Below are 25,101 nucleotides of genomic sequence, written 5' to 3' on the forward strand. Positions count from 1 at the left end.
TGAGCACGTAGTAGGTAGTAATTAAAATTTAAATATTTTTATTCATAAAAAAATTTTTAACAAAAAACAACCGACTTCTAAAACACTACTCCAAAATAATAGATATAATGTGCACTAAAAAGTATAAAAATAATTGCGTATTTTTATACTATCTAATTAATTAATCTAATTCTAGTTACGATTATTGTTATTTTTGGAATCCCGGTTCGAATCCAGATGTCCTATGTCGTGTGGTTTTGTGCATTCTTAAAAATCCGAGCAAGGCTCGGTCGTCCGGATATTTTTAATAATAAAAGAACACTAATATTATGATGTCGTGATACTTTTTCTTAATAATGATAAAATGTAAACCGTAGTACATTATTTTATACTATCATCAAAACTTGTCACAGTGCACGCGATGTTAATAATATTTTAGGTATTGTTATTTTTTTTAGGTTATATTTTGGTATATATTATTGGAGTTTTAGTAAGAATCCCTAATTTAAAAAAAATATAATATAGCCTATGTCACCCGGGGATTGTGCAGCTTCACTGTTGTGAAGTCGAAGAATTCTTCAAATAGGTTCAGTAGTTTCGGAGCCTTTTCAATGCAAATAAACAATCAAATCTTTCCTCTTTATTATATTAGTAACTAGCAAACCAACTTTGCATGTAAGTAACTTACAGTACTATATAATAATAACCGGAGGGAGGCTCCTTTGCACAGGATGCCAGCTTGATTATGGGTGCCACAACGGCGCCTATTTCTGCCGTGAAGCAGTAATGTGTAAGCATTATTGTGTTTGAAATTACGGGGCAAATGAGACATCTTATGTCTCAAGTTGACGAGCAGTTGTAATGCCGCTCAGAATTTGGGTTTTTCAAGAATCCTGAGCGGCACTGCATTGTAATGGGGGCAGGGCCTATTAAATAACATCAGCTGAACGTCCTGATCGTCTCGCCATTATTATCATAAAAAAATGTATGAACCCATTGGACATGGGGTACGTTACATTATTGTACATGTGTATGACATGCCAAATAGGTTGAGTCATGGTAAATAAGGTGGACTCATTCGAAGAATATATTTATATACAATTGACGTTAATTTTCAGCTGTTTCATACATGAATTTCAATTGGAAATCCCTAGTGACTAATTCGTAGCTATCAAAGTATACTCGACGCTATTGCCCCCACTCAAGGTTCAGAATGGAATTTCATGAAAGTTCCCAATTTGCTAATGACCAAGGAACGATTAGAATCGAGGATTAGAAAAGGTTTAAAAAAGTAAGTTGCATTTAAAAGTAGGGACCAACTTCGGTACTTTTATTTTTATGAATTCTTGCATTATGGAATGTTTTATGTACTGTAAAACCGTTTTTGGTTGAAACCAAGGCTTAGATCGCTTTTAAATTAAACGGTTATTACCAGTTGAAAATAGTTTTGTATCTGTTACTTTTTGAGAGTTATTTTATAGTCCGTTGTTCTTAACTATAATAACTAAATATTATTAAGAAAACTAAAAAATAGCTTGGTGATGGAAAAACCGATTTAAACCGGTTCAATAAACGAAACCAAAATCCGTAAATTTTAAGTTAAAGATAGAACTGCAAAAACGAATGAGAAGATGTACTGAACTCTGATAATATATCACTTATCAGTCATTCTTATAGCCTAAACACATGATCGGATTTGGTCCGACCGAACCATCGGACGCGGTTTGGTACCAGACTATAGTAAATGGTATGTCGCATTGTCCATCGCACTAGACCCGGAAATAATTGGGTTCGATGTACAAATAATACAGTGCGACATACCATCGAATATGGTCCGATACCTGACCGCGTCCGAGGGTTTAGCCGTACTAAATCCAATCATGTGTTTATAGATTAACAAGCCATTTTAATACATAAATTCCCTTTCACAAAAAAAATATTTATTACTCACTCGCCTTCGTCAAAACAAGAATTTAGTCTTCCAATGTTCTACTATATTTATATTCCCCATAATTATAATAAAAAAAAATACAGTGCGTGCTAATTGATCTTACTTGGTCCGACAGATTGTCACACCACAGATGTGCAGCCGTCTTCTTCCCTCCATTCAGACCCGTACTCAAATGTGGAGTCAACGGACTTCCGGTAAACAGATCCTCAATTAAACTACCATCCGAAGTTATCCTGGGACGCACAGGCGTCTCCTGAGGACCCACAAAGTCAAACTGTCCATCCCACATATCATACTCCAACTCCAAACTGTCTTCTACATCAATAGAATCACCCATCGTGGTCTTTGACAGGTTAAAAAAACCAGACTTAAACATTTATGTCTTTGGAATTACGTATTGCACTAAACTTATAACTATGACTTTAAATAGATTAGAATAATGGCACAGAGTCGGTATCGTGATAAACTATACAATGTCACATTGTACACAGAATACACAAGCACGTAAAAACAAGCCCACTAATTATTGTCGTAGAGCAGAATCAAAATAATGTCTGGCAATGAGATACTTCGCTGGAGACGATTGGAAACTATTACCGGTTGATCTAACATCATTTCGCGAGTCTGTGGCTGTGCGCATACCGATAGCAGGCCGCTATCTAGAATTTTTAAAAACTATACTTGACAGCCGTGAATAATAATTAAAAATAACGCGGGGCAATGAGCGCGACCTATTCAGCCTCAATCGCGATTGGCACTGAGACGTTGTTCAGTACGCGTTGCGTTGGCTTCACCCCACCCATCAGCGGAATTATTATCAAGCGAACGCTACGGCCCTACGGGCTCGTACAAATAAACTTTATTCGCTCCCTAACTATGTATGTATATACTAGACTGATAGAGGCAATAACCCCATGCATTCTCCCTTCGTTGCATCTCGTCATTTACCGGCCCAGGGGACATGGCGATTGCTTAAAAATCGTTTGAACATTTGACAACGGCGCTCTATCTTATTACATAATTCAGCATTACGAGTTTTCTACCAACGTTATTAATAATCTCTGTTATTACAGCGAAAGAAAATAATTTATAAGAAATTATAGCTTTGGTTGATAGATATTTATTTAGGCTTACCAACTAGGTAAATAATTTTGCATTTACAAATTAAGATTACAAGAACTATTAACATGACTAACTTAAAGGTACGAGTATGCACAACTTTAGTACAGATCTAAAACACAATAGTTGGCAGAGTCTTTTATTATCCGATATTTAATTTATTTATTGTGTATATTCCGATTATTCTTTAATGTTTCTTAAAGAGGGGGGTTCAAGGGAGGTTTTAAGAAGGTATTATTACATAATTCAGCTCGACAGAACCCCTTTCTGCTAGACAACCGATGAAAACAGGCCAGGTTTATTACTTTAGTGTACACAAATAAAACTAAAAACAATGTTTATGAACGATGCGGGACTCGAACCCGAGACCTCTCGCGTTCCGTGCGAACGCACTTTTCAACTAAACCGTTCGAGTTAATTGTGTGTTGTCTTATTAATCCCATAAGTGAGGGTTATCACTTTAAAACAGAACAAATTACTTTAGTGTACGTTTGACACTCGCCATTTGTATGTCACTCTGTGTTAGTGTGCGTGCATTGCTCAAAATAGAGGTAAACTGTCAACCTCAATTTTTTTTTCGCTGTTTTCACAGATGTCGCCGTCTATCTAGACGCATAAATAATATAAAACTTTGAAATTGCGGTAATGTGACTATACTATGCTACAAATAATTTGCTCTACATTTCCGAGTGTGTCAGAAATCCGACGGGCCATAGCTGATAGAGTCTGTATGAAGCACTACAACGCCACTGGCGGCTACTGTAGTGCACTATTACAGTGAAACACACAAAAACAGCAAAGTACCTACAAGTGAAATCAACGAATTAAGAATAAATAATGAGGAAACGAATTGAATTTGTGTTTGACAAAAAGGCCGTATTTGACACAGAGAGATCAAGCATTCTCCGCGGCCACGCCGTGCAAAATGGCGGCTCTAATTCTGTACAACAATATTCCATTCGCAGAGCTTATTTAAAGTATAATGGAGCGAACTAATCAGAATTATGATTACAGTTTTAATTCATTCTACATTCAACAATAGAGCAATCATGTGGATGGGTTTAAAATCATACACTAACGGCCGTTTTCAATAACGTATCTCTAGTTACGGATAAATTGCTATCACCGTTTAGTGACAAATCTTATCTATTCATAGTTGTGTAGAATATAGGTTACATGTTAGACGATTGGATATTGAAATGTTAGTAGGCGTAAAAGGATAGATTTGTCTACCTCTAGTAAGTTAAACTTTTGGGCGTGGCGTTATACACGTCCATTAACCCGGCCCCTGGGAGAGTAGAGCCACCTTCTCTACTCTTCACTTGGGCAAGTCCTGTCTGGCGCGTCCATGTCGCGGAGGTGGGCATCTTACACTTCAGCAAGCCGGATTGTGTAGATGGCGGAGTTCAGCAGGGACCCAGTACTGCGGGGTATAACGCAGAACCCGTGCCCAGGGTTACGGGTGAAGACCTCAACGGTGGTGAATGCGGAGACAACAGTTGTCGGTACGGACTAACCAGCGGAGGAGGCAAGCTACAGGGGCGTAGAACCTGGATCCTGATGGAGGGCAGCGGTAACCATCAGTACCGAAGTGAAGCGAAAGAACCATATGTTCTGAACCGGTTCACTCTTGGATTAGTATAGCCACTGAGGCTATAGTACCGCGATGTAGAAAGTAACGGGAACCTACTACATTATTTATCCCATGAGAGTTGCAATGATGAGTATGTTTAAAGACAGAGTAAGACCGCCTGGCAACCCGCGTAGCGACCGGCGCCCTGAGTTTTCCGGGGCTGAGGGTGTGAAATGGGTTACCGGCCATCAGGATGCAGGCAACCAGACATCCTATGGAAAAAATACTACTGGAAGAAGAAGAAAGAATATTAATTTAAGAAACGATCTTCGCATAGGTACATAGAACGTTCGAGGGCTTCTTGAAGATGGAAAGCTTCATATTCTGGAACAAGAACTTGAGCGATGCAAACTCACTATCACGGGAATCAGTGAGACACATTGGAAAGGTAGCGGCCACTTTGACTCAGAGAAACATACCATCTATTTCTCCGGCAACGATAAAAGTAGCTTTTCGGGTGTGGCTATTGCGATCCCTAAATTATGTAAAAACTCGGTGCTTGGATATCACCCAATTAATGATAGAATTATTTCCATTAAACTTAGCGCATCACCGACCCCACTCAACATAATTCAAGTCTATGCTCCTACAAGTTCTGCCAAAGATGAAGAAGTAGAAGACTTCTATTGTGAACTTGAGTCTTCAATAGCTAAGATCCCCAAAAGAGAGCTATTAATCATCATTGGGGACTTTAACGCCAAGGTGGGAAACACCACAATGAATACGGGCATACGACATATTGTTGGGAACTATGGCCATGGTGTTCGTAACCCAAGGGGTGAACGACTCGTAGAGTTTGCAGCCGATAACAACATGGCCATAGCAAACACGATGTTCAAACACCATCCTAGACGCCTATATACCTGGACCTCCCCTGATGGCAAACACCGCAATCAGATAGATTACATATTAGTGAGAACCAGATGGAAAAGTTCAATTGCCAATACACATACCCTTCCCGGTGCTGATTGTCATTCCGACCATCAACTGCTCATTGGGAACCTGCGATTGAAATTGCAAAGAGCAAGACAAATTAAAATGGCTAGAAGAATGGAGGTGAACGATCGAAAGTCACTAACCACCTCGATACAGAACAGACATGCCGCATGGAGAGCAGGTATCGGAAACAATGACTCTAACTACTTGTGGATCTCGGCAAAAACATATATTGTGGAGGCGATTGCTGAGTCACAACCGAAAACAGTCTTACCAAAACGACAACATTGGATGACGGAAGAAACCTGGCATTTGGTTGAAGAGCGCCGAAAACTTAAAGCCAGTGGTGCTAGCATTACAAAGCTAAATGCCAAGTCAGCTATCATACAAGCTGCTTGCCGACGTGACCGCAATAACCATCTGAGTAAGATATGTCATGAACTGGAACAGCACTCCGACAAATATCAAACCAAAGATCTGCATGATAAGGTGCGATACATAACACGCCAATTTAAACCTAAGACGTGGGCTGTTGAGGACTCCGCTGGGAATACGGTTACGGAGATAAAGGATATCGTGAATGTGTGGAAGGAATATTGTCAATCATTATTTTCCAATAATTTGGTACTAAGCTTCACATGTTCTCCCCACAACATACTTGACCGTGAACCCGACATCATGTGGGATGAAGTACGAGCAGCAATTACACACCTCAAATGCAATAAAGCCATAGGTTGTGATGAGATCCCAATAGAAGTCCTCAAATCGATGGGAGAACCTGGAGTTGATATTTTATATACCATCTGCTGTAAAATATGGGAGACTGGAATATGGCCTGACGATTGGTCAAAATCCATTTTCATTCCACTGCACAAAAAAGGGTCCACCAAGAAATGCATCAACTACCGACTCATATCCTTGATATCTCATGCAAGTAAGGTGATGCTCCACATAATTACTACAAGGCTGTTGGCCTACCTCTCAAGGCAGATTGCACCCGAGCAAGCCGGATTTGTTAAGGGAAGAGGCACTCGGGAACAAATTCTTATACTGCGTCAGATTATTGAGAAGGCCAGAGAATTCAATACAACCCTTTACATCTGCTTTGTGGACTTTCGCAAAGCATTTGACACGGTCATATGGACACACCTTTGGGAGATACTTGCGGAAATGGGTGTACCATCCCATTTAATAGTTCTATTGAGGAGGTTGTATGAGCACGGTACTGCAGCGGTACGAGTGGATGATACCCTTTCAAGCGAATTCAAGACTGAGGCCGGTGTACGACAAGGATGCATCTTATCGCCATTACTCTTTAACATCTACACAGAGTATATTATGCGCATTGTCTTGGAAGATTGGAACAAAGGAATATCTGTTGGGGGACGCGTGATAAATAACCTCAGATACGCTGATGATACTACCCTTTTCGCACAGACTAGAGAAGATATGGAAAATTTTCTAAACCGTCTAGAAAGTACCAGTCTCCAATTCGGACTTATTATTAACCGAGACAAGACGAAGGTGATGATAGTAGACCGGGCCGAACAAATTGGAACCAACGTACCCTATGTAGCCAACTGTGAAGTGGTTCAGACCTATATTTATCTTGGTTCTACTATATCAAGTACTGGAGGATGTGGCGACGAGATCAGACAACGGTGCGCCATCACCAGGTCTGCAGTGGAACAACTGGGAAAGATTTGGAGGGACAGAAGGATTACCAAGAAGACTAAAGTCAGATTGATGAAATGCCTTGTGTTTCCAATCTTTCTCTATGGAGCCGAAACTTGGTCTCTGAGACTGCAGGACCGCTGTAAAATCGATGCATTAGAGATGTGGTGCTGGAGACGCCTCCTAAAGATCCCGTTGACGACATTTCGCACCAATGTATCCATCCTCAAAGAGCTTCGTATTAAAGACAGACTATCGTCAATTGTGCAACTAAGAATACTGAAGTTCTTTGGTCACGTCTCTAGAAATGAGAACTTGATGGAGAGACTGGTAGTTCAGAGCCAGGTGGAAGGCAAGAGAGCACGCGGTCGATCGCCAACCCGCTGGATAGGCGCCATCACAAAGGCTACTGAGTCCACCATAGTCCAGTGTACTCGCAACGCCTCTAACCGTCAGAAATGGAAGCACATCGCCAGGAGATCTACCCTCAGAAAGGATGTTGACCCACCGAACACTCCACCACGTACCTCGTCAGCGCAACCACGACCACTCTGACAAGAGTGTCCGACTAAGAAGAAGTAAGTTAAACTAAGGATAGATAGCTTATTGAAAACGGCCGTTAGACTATACCTACTAGTGTATAGACGAGCTGACAGCCTGATTATGACAATTTTGATTTGTCAATGTGTGTGTGGTAGTTTAGTATTCTAAATACTCAGGAGCTAAATTCATGCGTGTCAGGATCAGATAAAGAAACACTTTTTCACACATAATTTAGCACGCGGTATTCACCTTAAAAGGTAATTTTAACATTTAGTAATAAGACCCTTGTAAATTAGCATAATTATAAATGTAATACCTACTGTAATTCCCACTGGTGAATCTAAATAAATAAATAAACACTTAGACAATTTATACGTATATATAGTCTACTACCTGATACCCCGCAATTTCGTCTCACGACACACACGACAAAAGAGAAAATAAAAGAACATTCTTAACATAATACGCTGTCGCAACAATTTTTGTAAATAATTATGTGTTCTCCAAAGCCATGAATACTTTTCGCAGCACACGCGATGTAAAAAATATTTTTGGTATTTTATTTACACCTCGGGTTACATTATTGAAGTTTTAGTAAGGATCCCTAATTTAAAAAAAATAAAATATAGCCTATACCACCCGGGGTTAGTGTAGCTTTCCAACAGTGAAAGAATTTTTCAAATCGGTTCGGTAGTTTCGGAGCCTATTCAATGCAAACAAACAAACAATCAAATATTCTCTCTTTATAATATTAGTATAGATAACACCAGAAGAATCACAAGAGTGTTGCCGACTTTATAAAGCGTCGAAAAAAGTGAATAATCCATGAAACTTCCATATAAAAGTTAATTAATGTTTTTTCTTTCTTCGTGTGCAACTGGCATTTCCACGACTTATATACACACAACTATGCCATGAGATACAACAGCCCTCTAACGGCCGTTCCCAATATACTATCTACAGATAGAGATCAATTACTACTTTCAACTGTCAATAATCTGAAGCTGTCCCAATATACCCGATAAGTCATTCTTATCGCCTTTATATTGGGACGTGTGCATTGCAATTTCCATACAAACTTCTTTCGCTGGTAAGCTATACGTCGTCCCATTGACAGACAGCGTGTACGGATAAGGTGAGTTACCGCCGATAAGTTTATTGGGACAGAAAAGTCAACCATAGTTACGATTTTTATCTCAAGTAAGAGATAGACTGAATATTGGGAACGGCCGTAAGACACAGTCGGACGGCCACGGAGACTTTGTAATAGAATTCCCAAAAGAAGCTGATCATTAACTTTAATTTAATTTAGCTTTAATTGTAGTTTAGTATGTAAACACAAGTGATATAACGCTACAGTTTTGTAATAACATTGTTCCCCTCAAAACATTCTCAGACTGTAATAGCCTATTGTTCTTTCACTTCGCACATTTCTTGTAGGAATATGTGTCGGTGATCATATCAACATTGATTAAAATTTGTTATATTAAAGTGATGTGCTTCGCTTCGGGGATTAATTATGTATATACTTAGTTCAAATTATTAGTAAATGGTAACCCTAAGTAATATATACCCTATAACTGAATGAAACTTAAATAGAACCAAGTATATATATTATGTATGTATATGCACTTGATCATATTATGCATACTTCGTTTGCCTGCAACTATGAAATCAGTTCAACACGCCAACTTTAAGCACTTCAATAGCTATATTCGTGTTCAGAAAACATTGTGCTTTAAATGCCTTTCCACTTAAAGTGAAATATGGACTTTGGCTTCGCATGGTACGAAGGTTACCCTTCGATGTAAATATAGAATTAGAAATCGGTGAAGCTTCGCTTCTTGTAAAGAATCCTATGAATATTTGGTACCTTTAAATTAAGCTACTATAAATAATTATACAAGAAAGTAGGTATAAATACAACAGTATAGACACAGCTTGAAGACAAAATAATTTAATAAATAAAACTCTATGATTTAATTTAACGACTACGGCTAAAACGCTCAGCGCGCGGAGCCAAAAAACAAAAGATTACCAATTTTTTTTAAGGACGCAACAAAACTGATTTCGGCCATTGTTCTTGGATGATATAATAGAAAATAACGTAATACTCATATTTCACTATTTTTTTATAAAATTTATAAAAACATAATTTTTGTGAATAGTAATAAATTTATTTATTTCAGCAGTTTTATTTGAAGTATTTAGCTTTTTTTAATATAAATAAAGATAAGAAAGTCATTTTTATCAATAAATATTGTATATTGATTTATTTATAATAGTAGCTATTTACTGTGTAATAAACAGTAGTAATGTACATAATTTATACTCCTCTGCAGTACAGAAAATTATTTCAGAACTGGTGTCACATAACAAGTCGTAGGAATTTAGCGCAGATAAGTATTGAAATGAAAGGAGCAAAACTACGCAAATGCCTCTTTTGAAACTAGAATAGTCTATTAGTTATTAAGAAATATAACTTAAAGCATTATGTTATTATAATACGACTCTACATAGTGTTAAGATATTTTTTTTAAAATACATATATACATGCCTCGTTGGTTTTTTTTTTATCGTAATGTAATTTTCACAGAGTATCTTACCCAAATTAACATAACCGATTATTATTTAGGTATGTATGTCTGCTGGCTCTAGAGTCTATGTATAACATGTGGGCTGATTTGAATGATTCTTGAGGTTTTATTTGAAAGTTTGCCTTATGTCACTGATATGACTTGACAAAACAATAATAAGAACTGGGATTAAGGATTGGTCTCCGCTGGGCTCCAACTAGATACCGCAGGCGTAATCGCAAAGTGCGGCAACGAATACTAGGCCCAAGTTGGCGTACTCGAGCCAGTCTCGAACAATGGGTGACGTTGACGTGCCACATGTTCTGTTAAACTTTGCTAATAATTGAATCTAACATACCGGGTTGCGTACAAGAAATAAGAAAGACACTGATCACATATCGTCAGTAAATATTTTGTATTTTATTAATTTCAATGTAAAATAACACCAAGCGTATGTTACAAAATTTGAAAGATGCCATTGAGTGTCAAGATGCCATACACACAAGCATCTAATAGTTGCCGTAATAAAAAAGTTATTGTTCTTAGGTAGTGCGGTATCTAGTTGGAGCGCAGCGGATACCAATCCGCGATCTAAGGACAAGATATTTATCGCGACACCAATCACCATGTGTTATCGCACATTATGTTAAATCAGTTTATGAAAATCATGATAATCATTTCTTATAAATATAAATATTAATTTCAACTGGCCGCTTATTATCTATAACGATTTAAAGTCAGAAAATAGTTATTTAAAGTTGGAAGAAGTAGAGATGTTTTGATGTCATTTCTAATATCCTAGACACTGCTACCGCTTCGGAAACAAATGGCGCTATGAGAGAGAAGAAGCGAATAAAGTATAGATAGACCGTAAAAAATAAAGTCAAACTATCAAAAAATAATTGAAAATACCTTAGATTATAGAGAGTCTAGAATCTAGACTCTAGATAGAGCCTCTTGCATGCATGACATCAGGCCAAGTTTATTACTTTAGTGTTCATGACAGCTACGTCTTACACTGGCGATACGTGCGTCACTTTGTTTCAGAGTGCGTGCGTTGTTGAAAATAGAGGTTAACAGTTCCACGCTAATTTTTTCAACGTGTTCAAAGCTGTCACAGACTATCTAGACCTTATCTAGACGTATAAATTATTGAAGAAAAATACCGTGTCAAATATCTTGCTAGTATAATATATTCGATATAGAGCGCTCGGACGGAACCCAAGTTCATAAATACGTTCATAAATTTTGACTACAAATTTAATTTGCATAATTAATCCCAGAAGTAAGGGATTTCACTCATAAATGAATAACTCACTAATATACGCAAATAATCATGTATTCAAGTCTTTTGAAATACAACAAGAAATGAATCGATGTCTATTTTTGCACGACCTACTTATACTGACATCACACGGAGTTCAGCGATTTGTTTTGCGAACAGTGAAATAACATTTTACCAGTGGGAGGCTCCCTTGCACAGGATCCCGGCTAGATTATGGGTACCATAACGGCGCCTATTTGTGCCGTGAAGCAGTAATGTGTAAGTATTATTATGTTTCGGCCTGAAGGATTCCATACCTAGTGAAATTACTGGGCAAATGTGACTTAACATCTTATGTCTCAAGGTGACGAGCGCAATTGTAGTGCCGCTCAGAATTTTTGGGCTCTTCAAGAATCCTGAGCGGCACTGCATTGTAATGGGCAGGGCGTATCAATTAACATCAGCTGAACGTCCTGCTCTTCTCGTCCCTTATTTAAATAAAACAAAAACCGACTTATTTATATGTCTAAATGACTCATTTATATGAACAACTTGGCTTGACCAAAACTATGCCAAAATTGTTTTAGAAAAGAAGAGCAAATAATTCTTAAGACAGTTTTTATGTGTCTTTTGGATAAGGATTCGTCATACCGTCCCAGTTAAAAAAACACACTGTATAAAAATTAAAATGTATATTACTAAAGAATGTGATTATTTTTTATTCCAAATAAAAACTATACATTCCACGTGTGACATTTTTCGCCCGCGCGTTTTTCGAGCAAGTTCTTTCCCCGCACAGCCACTTAGTGTAATCAATTACCGGCTGCTGTTTTACCGAACAGATACGACTTAGGGACCTTCAAGATTAGAGTTTAGAACATACTCCCAACTTAAAGGCCGGCAACACATCTGTTGACCCCTGGTGTTGTATGTTCATGGGCCGTTGCCTCACCACATTAAATGACGTCTCTTGCGTTCACCCCCTCTTTTTCATCGAGGGTAAGGGTCACCTTGTGTTAAGTGATTACAGCCGCCAAAATTCTCTTGCAAGTTGCAATACCAGAGGAATCACAGGAGCGTTTACGGCCTTTTAAAATGGTGCTCACGCTTTTTTTGAAGGTACCCATGTCGTATCGTGGTGAAAACACCACACAAGGAAGCTCATTCCATAGTTTCGATGTACGTGGAATAAAGTTCCTTTATAACTGCAATGTGGGGGAACACACATAATATAGGCACATTTTTTCCACAAATTATGTTGTCCCAAACTGGGCATAGGCTGTACTATATGGCTTGCAAGACTTATGACTTAATACAATATACTTTTACTTAAAAAAAATAATATAAACATCATATAAATGTTTGCATCTACCGGGATTCTAACCCTGGACCTCTAGCGCAGTAGGAAGGGTGACTAACCACTGGATAATATATGTTAAAACAATGAAAACATCACATATCTCGACACAGCTTATTAACCAAAGTATAATCTTTTGTTTAATTACCAACAATGTAACGTTGATAACACAACATCGTTCACACGAGCTCATTCAACCAGCAGTGCTGATGTTAACAATTCACATGATTTTGTCTCATTGCATGTTCAGATAATAGACACGTTCGTTTCCATTGTTTACTTTCAATTGTGGCAACTGTTTTATTTTTACTTATTATTAGTAAAAAATCAAACCACGTTGAGTAAGACATTACCAAATTCTGAGCCGTTTTGCAAAAACGCTCGTCACTTTGAGACATTTATTAATAATCTATCTATAAACTCAGTTTGATTCCTTATCTTAAATCTACTAGGTTAGTCCTAAAAGATTTGCTAATTGACAAATCTTTATCCTAGGAATATCGAAGGGGAGCTTTCAGGAGAATTTCATCACTATAAATACCAAATTGCACAGCATCTTAGCAATCAAGATAAAGAAGCAAGTTTAGAATTTTGACAAGAATTATTGGATTTACATCAAGGAGCAATTCACAGTCTCCTCCAAATTTTATTAGTGACAGGCACCTACTTGATTAATAATTTACTTAAATCCCAAAGACTACAGATGAAAATCCCACAGAGAACAACCTATTTATTATCTCGCAGGGAATTTATTAATAATATAAAATTGGTAGTCTATTGTGGGGATCCCAGTATAAATAAAAGGACCATTGTAATAATTTACTGTATAAGACCGGTTTCTAGGTTATCTTGTTTTCCAACATAGGCCTCCCTAAGAGTTCTCCTCAAAGAGCTATCTCTTGCTTTCCCCATCCAAATCGCACCTGCCACCTTTTGAATATCATCTTCGATGCTCTCTTTATTTGTTTCTCGTTTTATATCTTGGACCCTATTCTGTCACTTTTTTAGTCCATTTCACTGCCTTACTTCTTATTATTACTATTTCAGTTGTTTTATTTGACATATTTTTTATGTATGATTTTGGTTCGTTTTCTTATTTTTGCTTGTCTTATTTTACCGTTTTGTTTTATGTTAAGTATACTTCGTTCCATTCTCTGTTGGCAGGTTTCTAGCGCTTTGATATTTTTGTTTGTGACAAGCGATGTATAAAATGCAAAGACAGTTCAAGTATTGTACCATAACTTGTGGTGACATTGAAGCTCATGTTCAAGTTTAATTAAGTACAAGTTAGACAAGGTTATCTTGGTGTTATGTTACAGATGCTGCGGTAGAAGGCTCCTACTTGCCAACATGCCACTCCCACAGCCAACCTACCGTATCAAAGGCTTAAATTAACATAGATTATGTAAAAAAAATAAGGACAGAGGCTATACTCTTTTCTCTTTGAGTTTTGTAAAATAACATAATTTATAATATGATTTAATTATATGTATCATTTATTTCCTTAGATAATTTATATTATTTATATCGAGTCTCTTGCTGTAAGGCAACGCATGACAACAAGCTAGGTTTATTATTTCAGTATGTATGACAGCTACATCTTACACTCGCGATACGTCCGTCACTTTATGTTAGTGTGCGTTGCTAAAAATAAAGGCTAGCAATTCGCAGTTTTGTTTTTTACGGGGTTCACACTGATTTTTCATTCATTCATTTATTTATTTATAATGGGTCATTTATACATTACTGTAAGTCTATAGTAAATACCATAATTAATTACGTTTGATTACGATTTCGTTTCATCTTTATGTCATAACTACGCACCTTCGAACGTTCAAATTGATAATAGATCGTTTGCTAGCAGTAATTGTTCCAGGTCATAGCTCGGACACCTCCAGAAATGATCCTTGACACAGTCCGCCCACGACCCGCCCACTGAGGACTGCGAGACATTGTTACAACTTGAATTTATAATTATTTACAATTTGTGTACGCTTCGCAAATATTTTGAATAATTATATATTACGACGAACCATATAGCCGAATGGTTAGTGACCCTGACTATTAAGTTAGAGGTCCCGGGTTCGAATCTTGATAAATATAAATGATTGCACCATTTATATGATGAATATGGATGTTTGTTTCCGAGTCATGGATGTTTATATGTATTTATGTATGTTTAAGTAAGTATATTGTAAAAAATAATATATCGTTGTCTTGTACCCATAGTACAGGCTATGCCTAGTTCGGGGCAAGATAATTTGTGTAAGAGTGTGTCAATACTATTATTATTATTAATTACCCATTAAATGCTGTATTTTTTAACATCCGTAATACCAGACATTTTTATTCAAAATAGGATTTAAAATTACTTATTGAACGCCAAAAACTACCACCCATTCGAGAAAGTATATGCCTCAGACCTGAGAAGAATGGGCGCAAGAAACTTAGCGGGCTTTTTTAAATAAAATTTCGTTACAATATAATATCGTAGGATAAAATTTATGATTAAATCGCTTGAGAGCGGTCGCTCCATTCCCAATTCCAGCAACGCAGCAATATGTTCTAAGATTCTTAAGTCGTAGCGGTCCTCGAATACTGCAGCCGGATGAATTATGAAATGAAGGAGTGGCTGCCACTTTGCCGGAAAATAAATTTAAGAAAATGACTCTTGATTGAGATTTTTATTGTCTATATTATAATCTATTTTATTAATGTTTAAGCAGTTTGTCCAGGTTTTTGTAATCAACATTAATTCTGTTTTCTTTTTACATTTCTGACTATCGATAAATATTTAAACTTTCAATAAAAAAATATTTTTCTGATGTAACTTTTGAAAATGCATAAAGGCTCCACGCATTATAAGTAAGGCGTTAACACATGCCAGTGACCTTGCTCATATGGCGAGAGCGAGTAACCACGAGTCGTACTTAAAGGTTAAAATAGTTATTAATTAATTATAATTGATAATTAAAAATAATTCGGATAAACATCCAATTTAATTTTCATTTCTGCATTTTTGGAAACAATAATTATGTTATTTGGAGTAGTATTAACCAAACATTTAAGTTTAAACTAAATCTTTTAGTTCCAACATGTGATTTGAAAAAATAAAAGGTAAAAATAAAATAAAATCCATCTGACGTATTATAGCATAACACTGTTTCTATATTTTTTTGAAACTACTACTTTTATTAATTTAGAGAAAAACAGTTATAACTAGAGTTAATATTCAGTATTCAAAATAAATTCAGGCATTATGATCCATCATGAAAAAGGTAAATATTTATCAATGGTAAAATATGACAAAAATGAAATCTGTGCTGACGAAGTCACGGGCAGCAGCTAGTTAACAATAAAACTTATAGTTAGGTATATATAGGCTCTATGAATGTAATAATATTTTGTTTCCTTTCATTGCATATCTGTTCGTAAGATTTCTCTGACCACCTATTGTAGAAACACAAATGAAATGCAGTCGGTATAACGTCGGGAAGTTATGTTTATACCTAGGGCTGTCAATGTTAACATTATTGACAAAAATTTGAATTGTGTAAAAATTAGAAAAGTAAAGTTTGTGTGAAACATACAATGGAATGCTTCGAGTTTAGGGAAATTATGTACTAATATGGCTTGCTACGAATCACAATGAGATTGAAACATTATTTCTGGATGTTTATTATTTATTGAGTATGGACGTTAAAAATCTTTTTTTCGTTTTACTATAATAATAAATTTAGAAACTGTAGACAAATCCTTTTTACTATTCTAATCGTTAAATAATTTACTTTTATAATTAAGTTATCAATTTTTTTTCTCTAAAGGTGAATTTGTAAATTCTTATGAGAAATAAATTCCTTAACCGTTAATCGGATAACAATTTGCTATTTAGTAATTTTAGTAAAGAGATCCAACAACTTCTTGCATCATGGAGGTTAACTGAAGTTTAGATTTGTAAAAAATATAACATTATAATTATTTTGTTTACTTTTCTAAAAATTTTAATACATAGGTATTGCCTTTTACAGTGGCATATGGCATAACATGTTTGAAGTGACTTTTGTTTTGCTACCCTAAATATATATAATTTTTTATGTATTTTTATAAACATATAAAATCTTTATTTATAAGAAATACACCCTAAAAGAATATAACAAACAAACAATTTAAAGCCCTAAATAAAAAAAAACCGACAACTCAAATGTCATTTAAATCAAAATTATTTTTAAACAGCTCATTATAGTTTCACATTGGGTGTTGCTATAACGGTTATCGGTAAATATTAAATAAAAATGTCGGATATAATAAAGGAACAAAATATAAATCATGATAGACAGCCCTAGGTCCTAATGCGACGTAGTGCAATACTGTGTTGATTTCAATTTCTAGTTGCCGCCCACGTCTGGCAAAAGTGTCCCTTCAACTTCAATAATGTAATATTATGCCAAAGATAATAGAAAGTGACAATAATGTACAGTTTATATTTATCGTGTGGTTATTAATCTGTAGGTTAATCACGAATTTGCTCTCGCTATCTAACGATAAAGTCAATTCAAGTTATGAAAGAATAAAAGAAATGTACTCGATCAAAAATCTTTTTGTTTATTGAAATGGCTTCTTCCTGAACGTCCTGACTTTGAACACTGAAAATTCTTCCTTCACTATTTTTATAACAATATATAAATTAATATAACTAGAAGCTCTAAAATAATATATTTAAGTGTTTGATACGGTCGGCCCATTGTTACATTAATTTTTTCAAATCATATAAAGTCATAAATTGACTTCGGAAAAATCAGTTTAAACCTAAACATTCGGTTAATAGTACACCAAATAACATAATTTTTGTTTCCATAAATTACGTCGGGGTATTGTCTTACTTTTTTTTAGTCATCAATAATTATTATCAATAAATAATTATTTAATACTTTAAATATGAGTCGTACGCGCTGTTTGTCCGCCGCCAATTGTTATATTTAATATATCACGATCATTTGCGAAATCCAAACTCTTATGTTGGCCATATTTAAAATAACCCACGATAAAATTCTCAAAATAGACAATGTGGATTTGACAACCCTATTGTAGTGGAACGGTGAGAACTAGTTACTCTATAACTGCAATAATATAACACTAAGTATCAAAAATGTGATAAAACTTCGTAAAAGTATTTCAATAAATTTTAGATCTTCTGTAACAATAATTAAAATGGGCATAACGCTTGGTTCCATAAAAAAGCTCATGATATTATAATTAAATCGTTTATTAAAAGGGGCACGCATTTGACCGGAAGTTGCGCACGCGCAGCTGTATTTCCGTCCGCCATTACGGCCGATACACATTGTCTAATGAAGCGGCACATAAACAGTCTATTGTTAAAATCCTTTTCCTTGATATTCAAAACAAGCGACAGAAATGGGGTCGACGAACTGTTATTACGAATTGGATAATATTACTATTGTAATGTTACACGCTTTCTATAAGCCACAAACAAACAAACATCCATTCCATCTGGATATAATATTCATCTTGAGTCAATTGTCTGTCGGTGTGTGTTTATTTTAGCATTGGCAACACGACCATCAGCGCGAACCAAAATACAATAAAGGATGAAGATTTTAATATTTTTTTACGATACTCGATCACAACAAAAACCCCCTTTAGGTTTATTTTTAAATAATTTCGTACCTAAGGTTAGGCCTCCATTTTAAGCAACTATTTACTTTTTTGTCTGTATGTTCCGTGTAACTTGCAAATTTGCTGGACCTATTTTGACAGGACTTTCACTGACAGATAACTTTTGTAATGAGACAATACCACTGCACCATTACTATATCATACTTTGAATTAAAAAAAACATGAAATATAGAACAAGCAGATCCGTTATCTAAAACTTGTCTTAATTCGCCAGAGATCAAGACGTTTACTGTCTTTCGTTTTCAGAGCTGTGCATAAGTAAGACAAAATAGTAAAATACACTTCAGTAAGATCACTAAAACTATATTGAGATGTCTTCTATATTGTTGTTCACATAATTTCAGATCGTATCCAAGTTTTGTTCTAGATTCGTATACTCCTATGATTTCACTATCTCGCTAACTGATTACTGAACGGAGCCGCGCGGCGCGTCATCGACATTTGAATGATAAGCTCCCACGATGGTACCAATAGTGTTGTACCAAATCTAAAATATTTCCACTAGTACTAAAGGGTTATCTATACTATATTATATTATATGATGTTGTAAGTTGACAACTCAACCAAACGTCAAAATGTTACAAAATAAGCATCTCCCAACAATTATTGACGTTCAATCTTGTTACGAGAATACGCATCGTGCAATTTCCTTAAATCACAACGTAACATAATCACAATCGTAACTGAACCGTCAATTTGTGACGTCGATTTGGGACGAGACGAGCAGGACGTTCAGCTAATGGTAATTCATATACCCTGCCCATTACAATGCAGTGCCGCTCAGGATTCTTGTAAAACTCAACAATTCTTAGCGGCAATACAATTGCGGTCGTCACCTAGGATTAGATGTTAAGTCTCATTGGCCCAGTAATTTCACTAGCTACGGTATCCTTCAGACCGAAACACAATCATGTTTACATATTACTGCTTCAATGCAGAAATAGGCACCGTTGTGGTACCCATAATCTAGCCGACATACTGTGCAAAGGAGCCTCCCACTGGTAGCATAAGATTGCTTCGATCTCATTCTCGTTTACTACCAACCACTAATAATAAATCCGTGATAGTTTTTGTTTCATACTGAGTTTATATGACAAATACGGATAGTTTTTTCCGAGTCAAGTATGTTTAACGTTTTAAAATATATCGTTGTCTTGCAGTATAGGCTAAGCTTAGTTTAGTGCAAGATAATATATATAAAAGTGTGTCCATATTATATTATTATAAAAAAAAGATTGAATTCTTTATCATTTTATTCGACGCTCTTTTGGGGAAGTAAAATATCAAGAGGAAATGTTGAAAAATTCAACAGGTATCGGTGCGGATGATCGACTTGGAATTGGTCGGCTTGGTTCAAAACTCACAGACTCTAATACTAAAGGGATTGAACCCATGGCCGTTTTCAGTAATTTGACAGGTAATTTTAAAATAGTAGTGTATACTACTGCTTATTAAGTAATTATTGTGTGAAATAGAAGCAAGATGTAGCGAGATATTAGACAAGTATTTTCGCCAATGGCATCACGGCGCTCAGAATAAACTTACGAGTTAGTCATGAATGACTCCACCGGCTAGAGTATATTTTATGACCGAGACCTATTTCCGGCTACAGAATGTTCCACGTGCCTTGTAATTTAATAGGATTTTTTCTACGTTAAAAGTAGCTCTGATGAAAAGTAAGAACAGAAGTCCATGAATAATACTAGAAGTCTGAGTCTGAGATGTATAGAGCCTACTTAGGCTTTACTTACGTAAAACTCAACTGAGTGTGAGCTAAACATAATCTATAATTTTGTTTTTATAGTCATTTGTTTGCTGAAATTATGCTGGGCTTAAGCTAAGTCAGCCCAATGCAAAAGCCAAGATCGCGTTGTATCATACTTATCTTAGTTTTACGTAAGTAAATACTAAGTAGACTCTATAGATGTAAGCCTTATAGTTGGGATCATTCATATATTTTTATTCAAAATTATGTACGCACGCAAGAAGTTATATTTCTTCGAAGTAACAAAACAAACATACTTAATTTTTTTAAACCTGGTGCTATTTGACGTCTGTAGAAAAAACAACATTGTAATAAAGAAGGTTAAATACAACCAATTCAAATATTAATGAAACGCTTAATTTAGGTTAGTGACGTTTCAAATATCATAACACATAATAGGCACTAGGGTATATCATTTAAACCGTGTCTTATCCACACTAATTAACACATAATAGGCACTAGGTTATATTATTTAAGCCGTGTCTTATCCGCACTATTTTACACATCATAGGCACTAGGTTAACTCATTTAAGCCACGGCTTATCCACACTATTTTAAACATAATAGACACTAGGTTATATCATTTAAGCCGAGTCTTATCCACACTATATGACATATAATAGGCACTAGGTTAACTCATTTAAGCCGTGTCTTATCCACACTATTTTACACATAATAGACACTAGGTTATATCATTTAAGCCGTGTCTTATCCACACTATATGACACATCATAGACACTAGGTTATATAATTTAAGCCCTGTCTTATCCACACTCTTTTACTCATAATAGACACTAGGTTATATCATTTACGCCGTGTCTTATCCACACTATTTTACACATAATAGACACTAGGTTATATCATTTAAGCCGTGTCTTATCCACACTATATGACACATCATAGACACTAGGTTATATAATTTAAGCCCTGTCTTATCCACACTCTTTTACTCATAATAGACACTAGGTTATATCATTTACACCGTGTCTTATCCACACTATTTAACACATCATAGGCACTAGGTATATCATTTTATCATGACCTAATAATGAGCGTGTTTTCAATGGAAACTGTTAGTTTTTCCAACGACAACTCTTATCGATAATGTTCTGTCATTGTACTAGAAACCTGTTAGTGTGTCATTATTCATTTCCTTTCTATAGAATTGTGTTTAATTTATGCAAACGTGTCGTGCATTCGTCAATAGATAGCGAACTTTACTGATATGTCAATATGCTTTGAGTAGTCTGTTTATATCTTCTTTCATCCTCATGAAATCGAGAAACTATCGTTAGTGTGACCAGATGGTACCTAACTTAATATCTCTTGCAACACCAGAAGAATCACAAGAGAAATTCCGGCATTCATCTGAATAGAATTAAAAATATGTGAAGTCACAGAAGGGGAAGGGGTTTCAACAAATGTGTTTGTTTACCTTTGACAAGGTAAAAAGCACAGGGAGGGGGGAGGTGAACAAAAAAAATATAAAATTAGTGTGACGTAATTTATGGATGGCCCCTTAGGGGCGATTACTTGTGTAAGTAAAAAAGGAAAAGAAGTGATTAAACCAATTCAAATTCAAATATTTTTATTCAAAATAGGATTAAAAATCCCAAATTGAACGTCAAAAACTACCATTCAAAATAGACTGCCTCAGACCTGAGAAGAACGGGCGCCAGAAATTCAGCGGGTTTTTTTTTATACAAATATGGATTACAATGTAATATCGTTTAATAAAATATTCGCATCTACATTATTGAAATGCGGTAAATTTAATATATTTAGTTTTATTATTATTTAATAATAAGTTATTGGCGCTAAATCAGTACACGATCTCAGATAGAGCATTGTTTTGTGTTGTGGTACCATACCATGAGGAGTCCCAGGAGATCTCCTGCCATTCATTAAAAAAAAGTCAAGATGTATCAATCTGCATACACTTTAAATAAGTAGATGTATTATGCGTGCAATTATATATTAAATGTAATAGCTTCAAATGGTATTTTATCAATATAAAAATAAATATCCCACAAAAACAGGACCAGTAGCGCCTGTATCGTGAGCATGAACTTTCCTTCGCGCACTGCTTAGGGAATGTAACGACCCGTCCCACGATGCCACCACGAACAGGATACCGTATAATGGGCAAAACACGAGACAGTTCTGTTTTTCTTCATGATTGATAATTCATTTCTAAATGTCTTTCGATATTTTTGCTCCAAACTAAAGAGCGTAAGTCCTAAATCTTATTCAATTAATTATGGCAATAATAAAGATACTACGTAAAATTTGCCTTTGAAAACTGATTACTAACCGTATTTTCTATGTACTAGTATTTTTTCCGCTTTTATGGAAGATGTAGTTCTCAAGTAACTTACGAAATTCTTAAAACTAAGAATCGTTTTCATCAAGGCATCAGAAAGAAAAAGGTTTGAAAATACATATATTAAAATTTCTCATTGATAGGATATTTAGTTTAGTTGAAAAATTTCGTGAAAATCTCATATAATTATGGGACCCTCAAAACCCAACACCAGTTATAAAACCGTGGGTCAAACCCGCGACCTTAGCTGCAGCGCCATGAGACTACTTCGGTGGCGGTAACAAGAAGCAACTTGTTTGTTACATAAATCTTGCAAATCCAACTTACTTTCAATAAGTAGATATTCATCATGACGTTAGTTTTTAGAACTTACCTGTGAGATTAGCTTCCGCTTATTAACAATGTTCAATATTTACTGACATTACACGTATAAGTGACAAAATAAAACTAGGTATATAGATTTAGAGAAAAGTTTGCTTCCTGCTTACAAAAGGACTGTCCTTTCAAGGGTGGAATGACCTCGATCTACGAGTATATTTTGTGTTTTTTTGTTTTGACCTAAAATTATTGTATAACTTCATAGATATGAGATGTTTTTGTGTTTTAATTAAATAGCATGTTATATTCGTCTATAACTGAGGCATCACTTACAGTGTAAACGTAATTATAAATATACAATGATTATATTAGTGTATACCTTGTTGGCAGAAATATTCAGATAAATAAATAATGCAGCAAAAAGTAAACTATTTAATATTAATGGAACAGGTGGGACCCTCAGTGGTTGCACAGGATGCCGGCTATATTATGGGCACCAAAACGGCGCCTATTTCTGTCGTGAAGCAGTAATGTGTAAGCATTATTGTGTTTCGGTCTGAAGGGCGTCGTAGCTAGTGAAATTACTGGGCAAATGATATCATCTTATCTATCAAGGTGGCGAGCGCAATTTTAGTACCGCTCAATTTTTTTTTATTTTTCAAGAGTCCTGAGCGGCACTACATTGTAATAGGCAGGGCGTATCAATTAACATCAGCTGAACGTCCTGCGCGTCTCGTTCCTTATTGTCATAAAAAAGGTCTATACGAGCGGGTCAATAACACAAGCTCTATGAAACAGGCATTATGGTTCTGATGAAAAGATGAGAAAAAAAGAAGAGAAAAGAAGAGAGAAAGTGCGTGGGAGAATCTTACCGAAATACCGTTACTACTAAATTATTTTTAGATAAATTTCTCAGGACTAAAGTCTAGAAAAATATTATGAATTAAACTTTGTGCCTAGTTTGTCTATGCAGAACCTAGTAATTACGTTGCTAGTAATATATAGAAGTTCCATGCTCGTGGATGGAATAACGGTTGTGTTGACATTATTTTCAGTATCATTCATGAGTCGCCACTGACCTTATAGTTGAGTCCCTGAACATCTTCCTCCAACGAGACATCAGAGTACATATCGTCCGCCGGCTCACCTCCTGAACCGCACCCCGAAGAGTTGAAAGACGACGATCGGTATAATTGGCTAAAACAACAATAATTTTCTATCACTCAATGAGCAGGATAAAACTGTAAGGATAATATTGGATTAGTAGCGCCATCTGTGGGTGACCTTCTTAACTAAGAGAAAGACGTTGTGCATTGGGATTGTAAGTTATCGTAGTTGAAAGCGTACAACAGAGATGGCGCTGATTGCAAACTATAACGTTTCGTTTCCAAAACTAATTAATATTAAGAGAGTACAGGCAAATAGCCAGAGAATAAATATTCTTCAAATATATCCATAACACTGATTTATAAGTCTATTATTTTATGATGATAACTTATCTGTTGTTAAGGTAGTACAATTGTTTTATTAAAACAATTTCTTTACCTACGTATCGTCACTAAAAAGTAATTTAAATTTAATATAATAAAATATGTTTCACCTTGCTAAGACATTGGAGCCAATCTGCCGTTTCCCAGAGCTGAAACAAAATATAATATTAGGTACCTATTAATATGTACAATTATAATAAGAACATTTTGAACATTATTGTTACGTTAATTTTATAAGGGAGCAAAAATTTTACAAAAACAATGCATTTAATAGATGTGGAAATTACATTTATAATTCTGTAATTTTATAACCCACAAATTTTCTATAACCACCACAAATGACCCATAGCTTTAGAAACCAATTTGTGTTAAATTAAGCTGTTACAGATTGGGTTACAGATTAATTTAATAAGAAGTTGTGCTTTTTAGTATTATTTCGTTAAAATAGTATTTTAGGATATCATTCCCACCATATG

At 35.5% G+C, this 25,101-nt stretch overlaps 1 protein-coding gene across 4 annotated transcripts in view; it reads right to left on the reverse strand.

The window, feature by feature from the left end:
* Positions 1-25,101, reverse strand: part of LOC126972461 (rab11 family-interacting protein 4A) — a 131,064-nt gene that overhangs the window by 27,471 nt on the left and 78,492 nt on the right. For 3 of the 4 annotated variants that reach the window (XM_050819248.1, XM_050819246.1, XM_050819250.1), the window contains 2 exons: positions 24,736-24,774; positions 24,215-24,332 (listed from right to left, as the gene is read on the reverse strand). In XM_050819248.1, coding sequence (XP_050675205.1) covers positions 24,215-24,332; positions 24,736-24,774 — 157 coding nt within the window. Of the gene's footprint in view, positions 1-2,033; positions 2,696-24,214; positions 24,333-24,735; positions 24,775-25,101 lie in introns of those variants that run through there. The other variant, XM_050819249.1, reaches the window with a different exon arrangement.

This window comes from Leptidea sinapis, chromosome 26 (assembly GCF_905404315.1).
Source record: "Leptidea sinapis chromosome 26, ilLepSina1.1, whole genome shotgun sequence".
NCBI classification, from domain to species: domain Eukaryota; kingdom Metazoa; phylum Arthropoda; class Insecta; order Lepidoptera; family Pieridae; genus Leptidea; species Leptidea sinapis.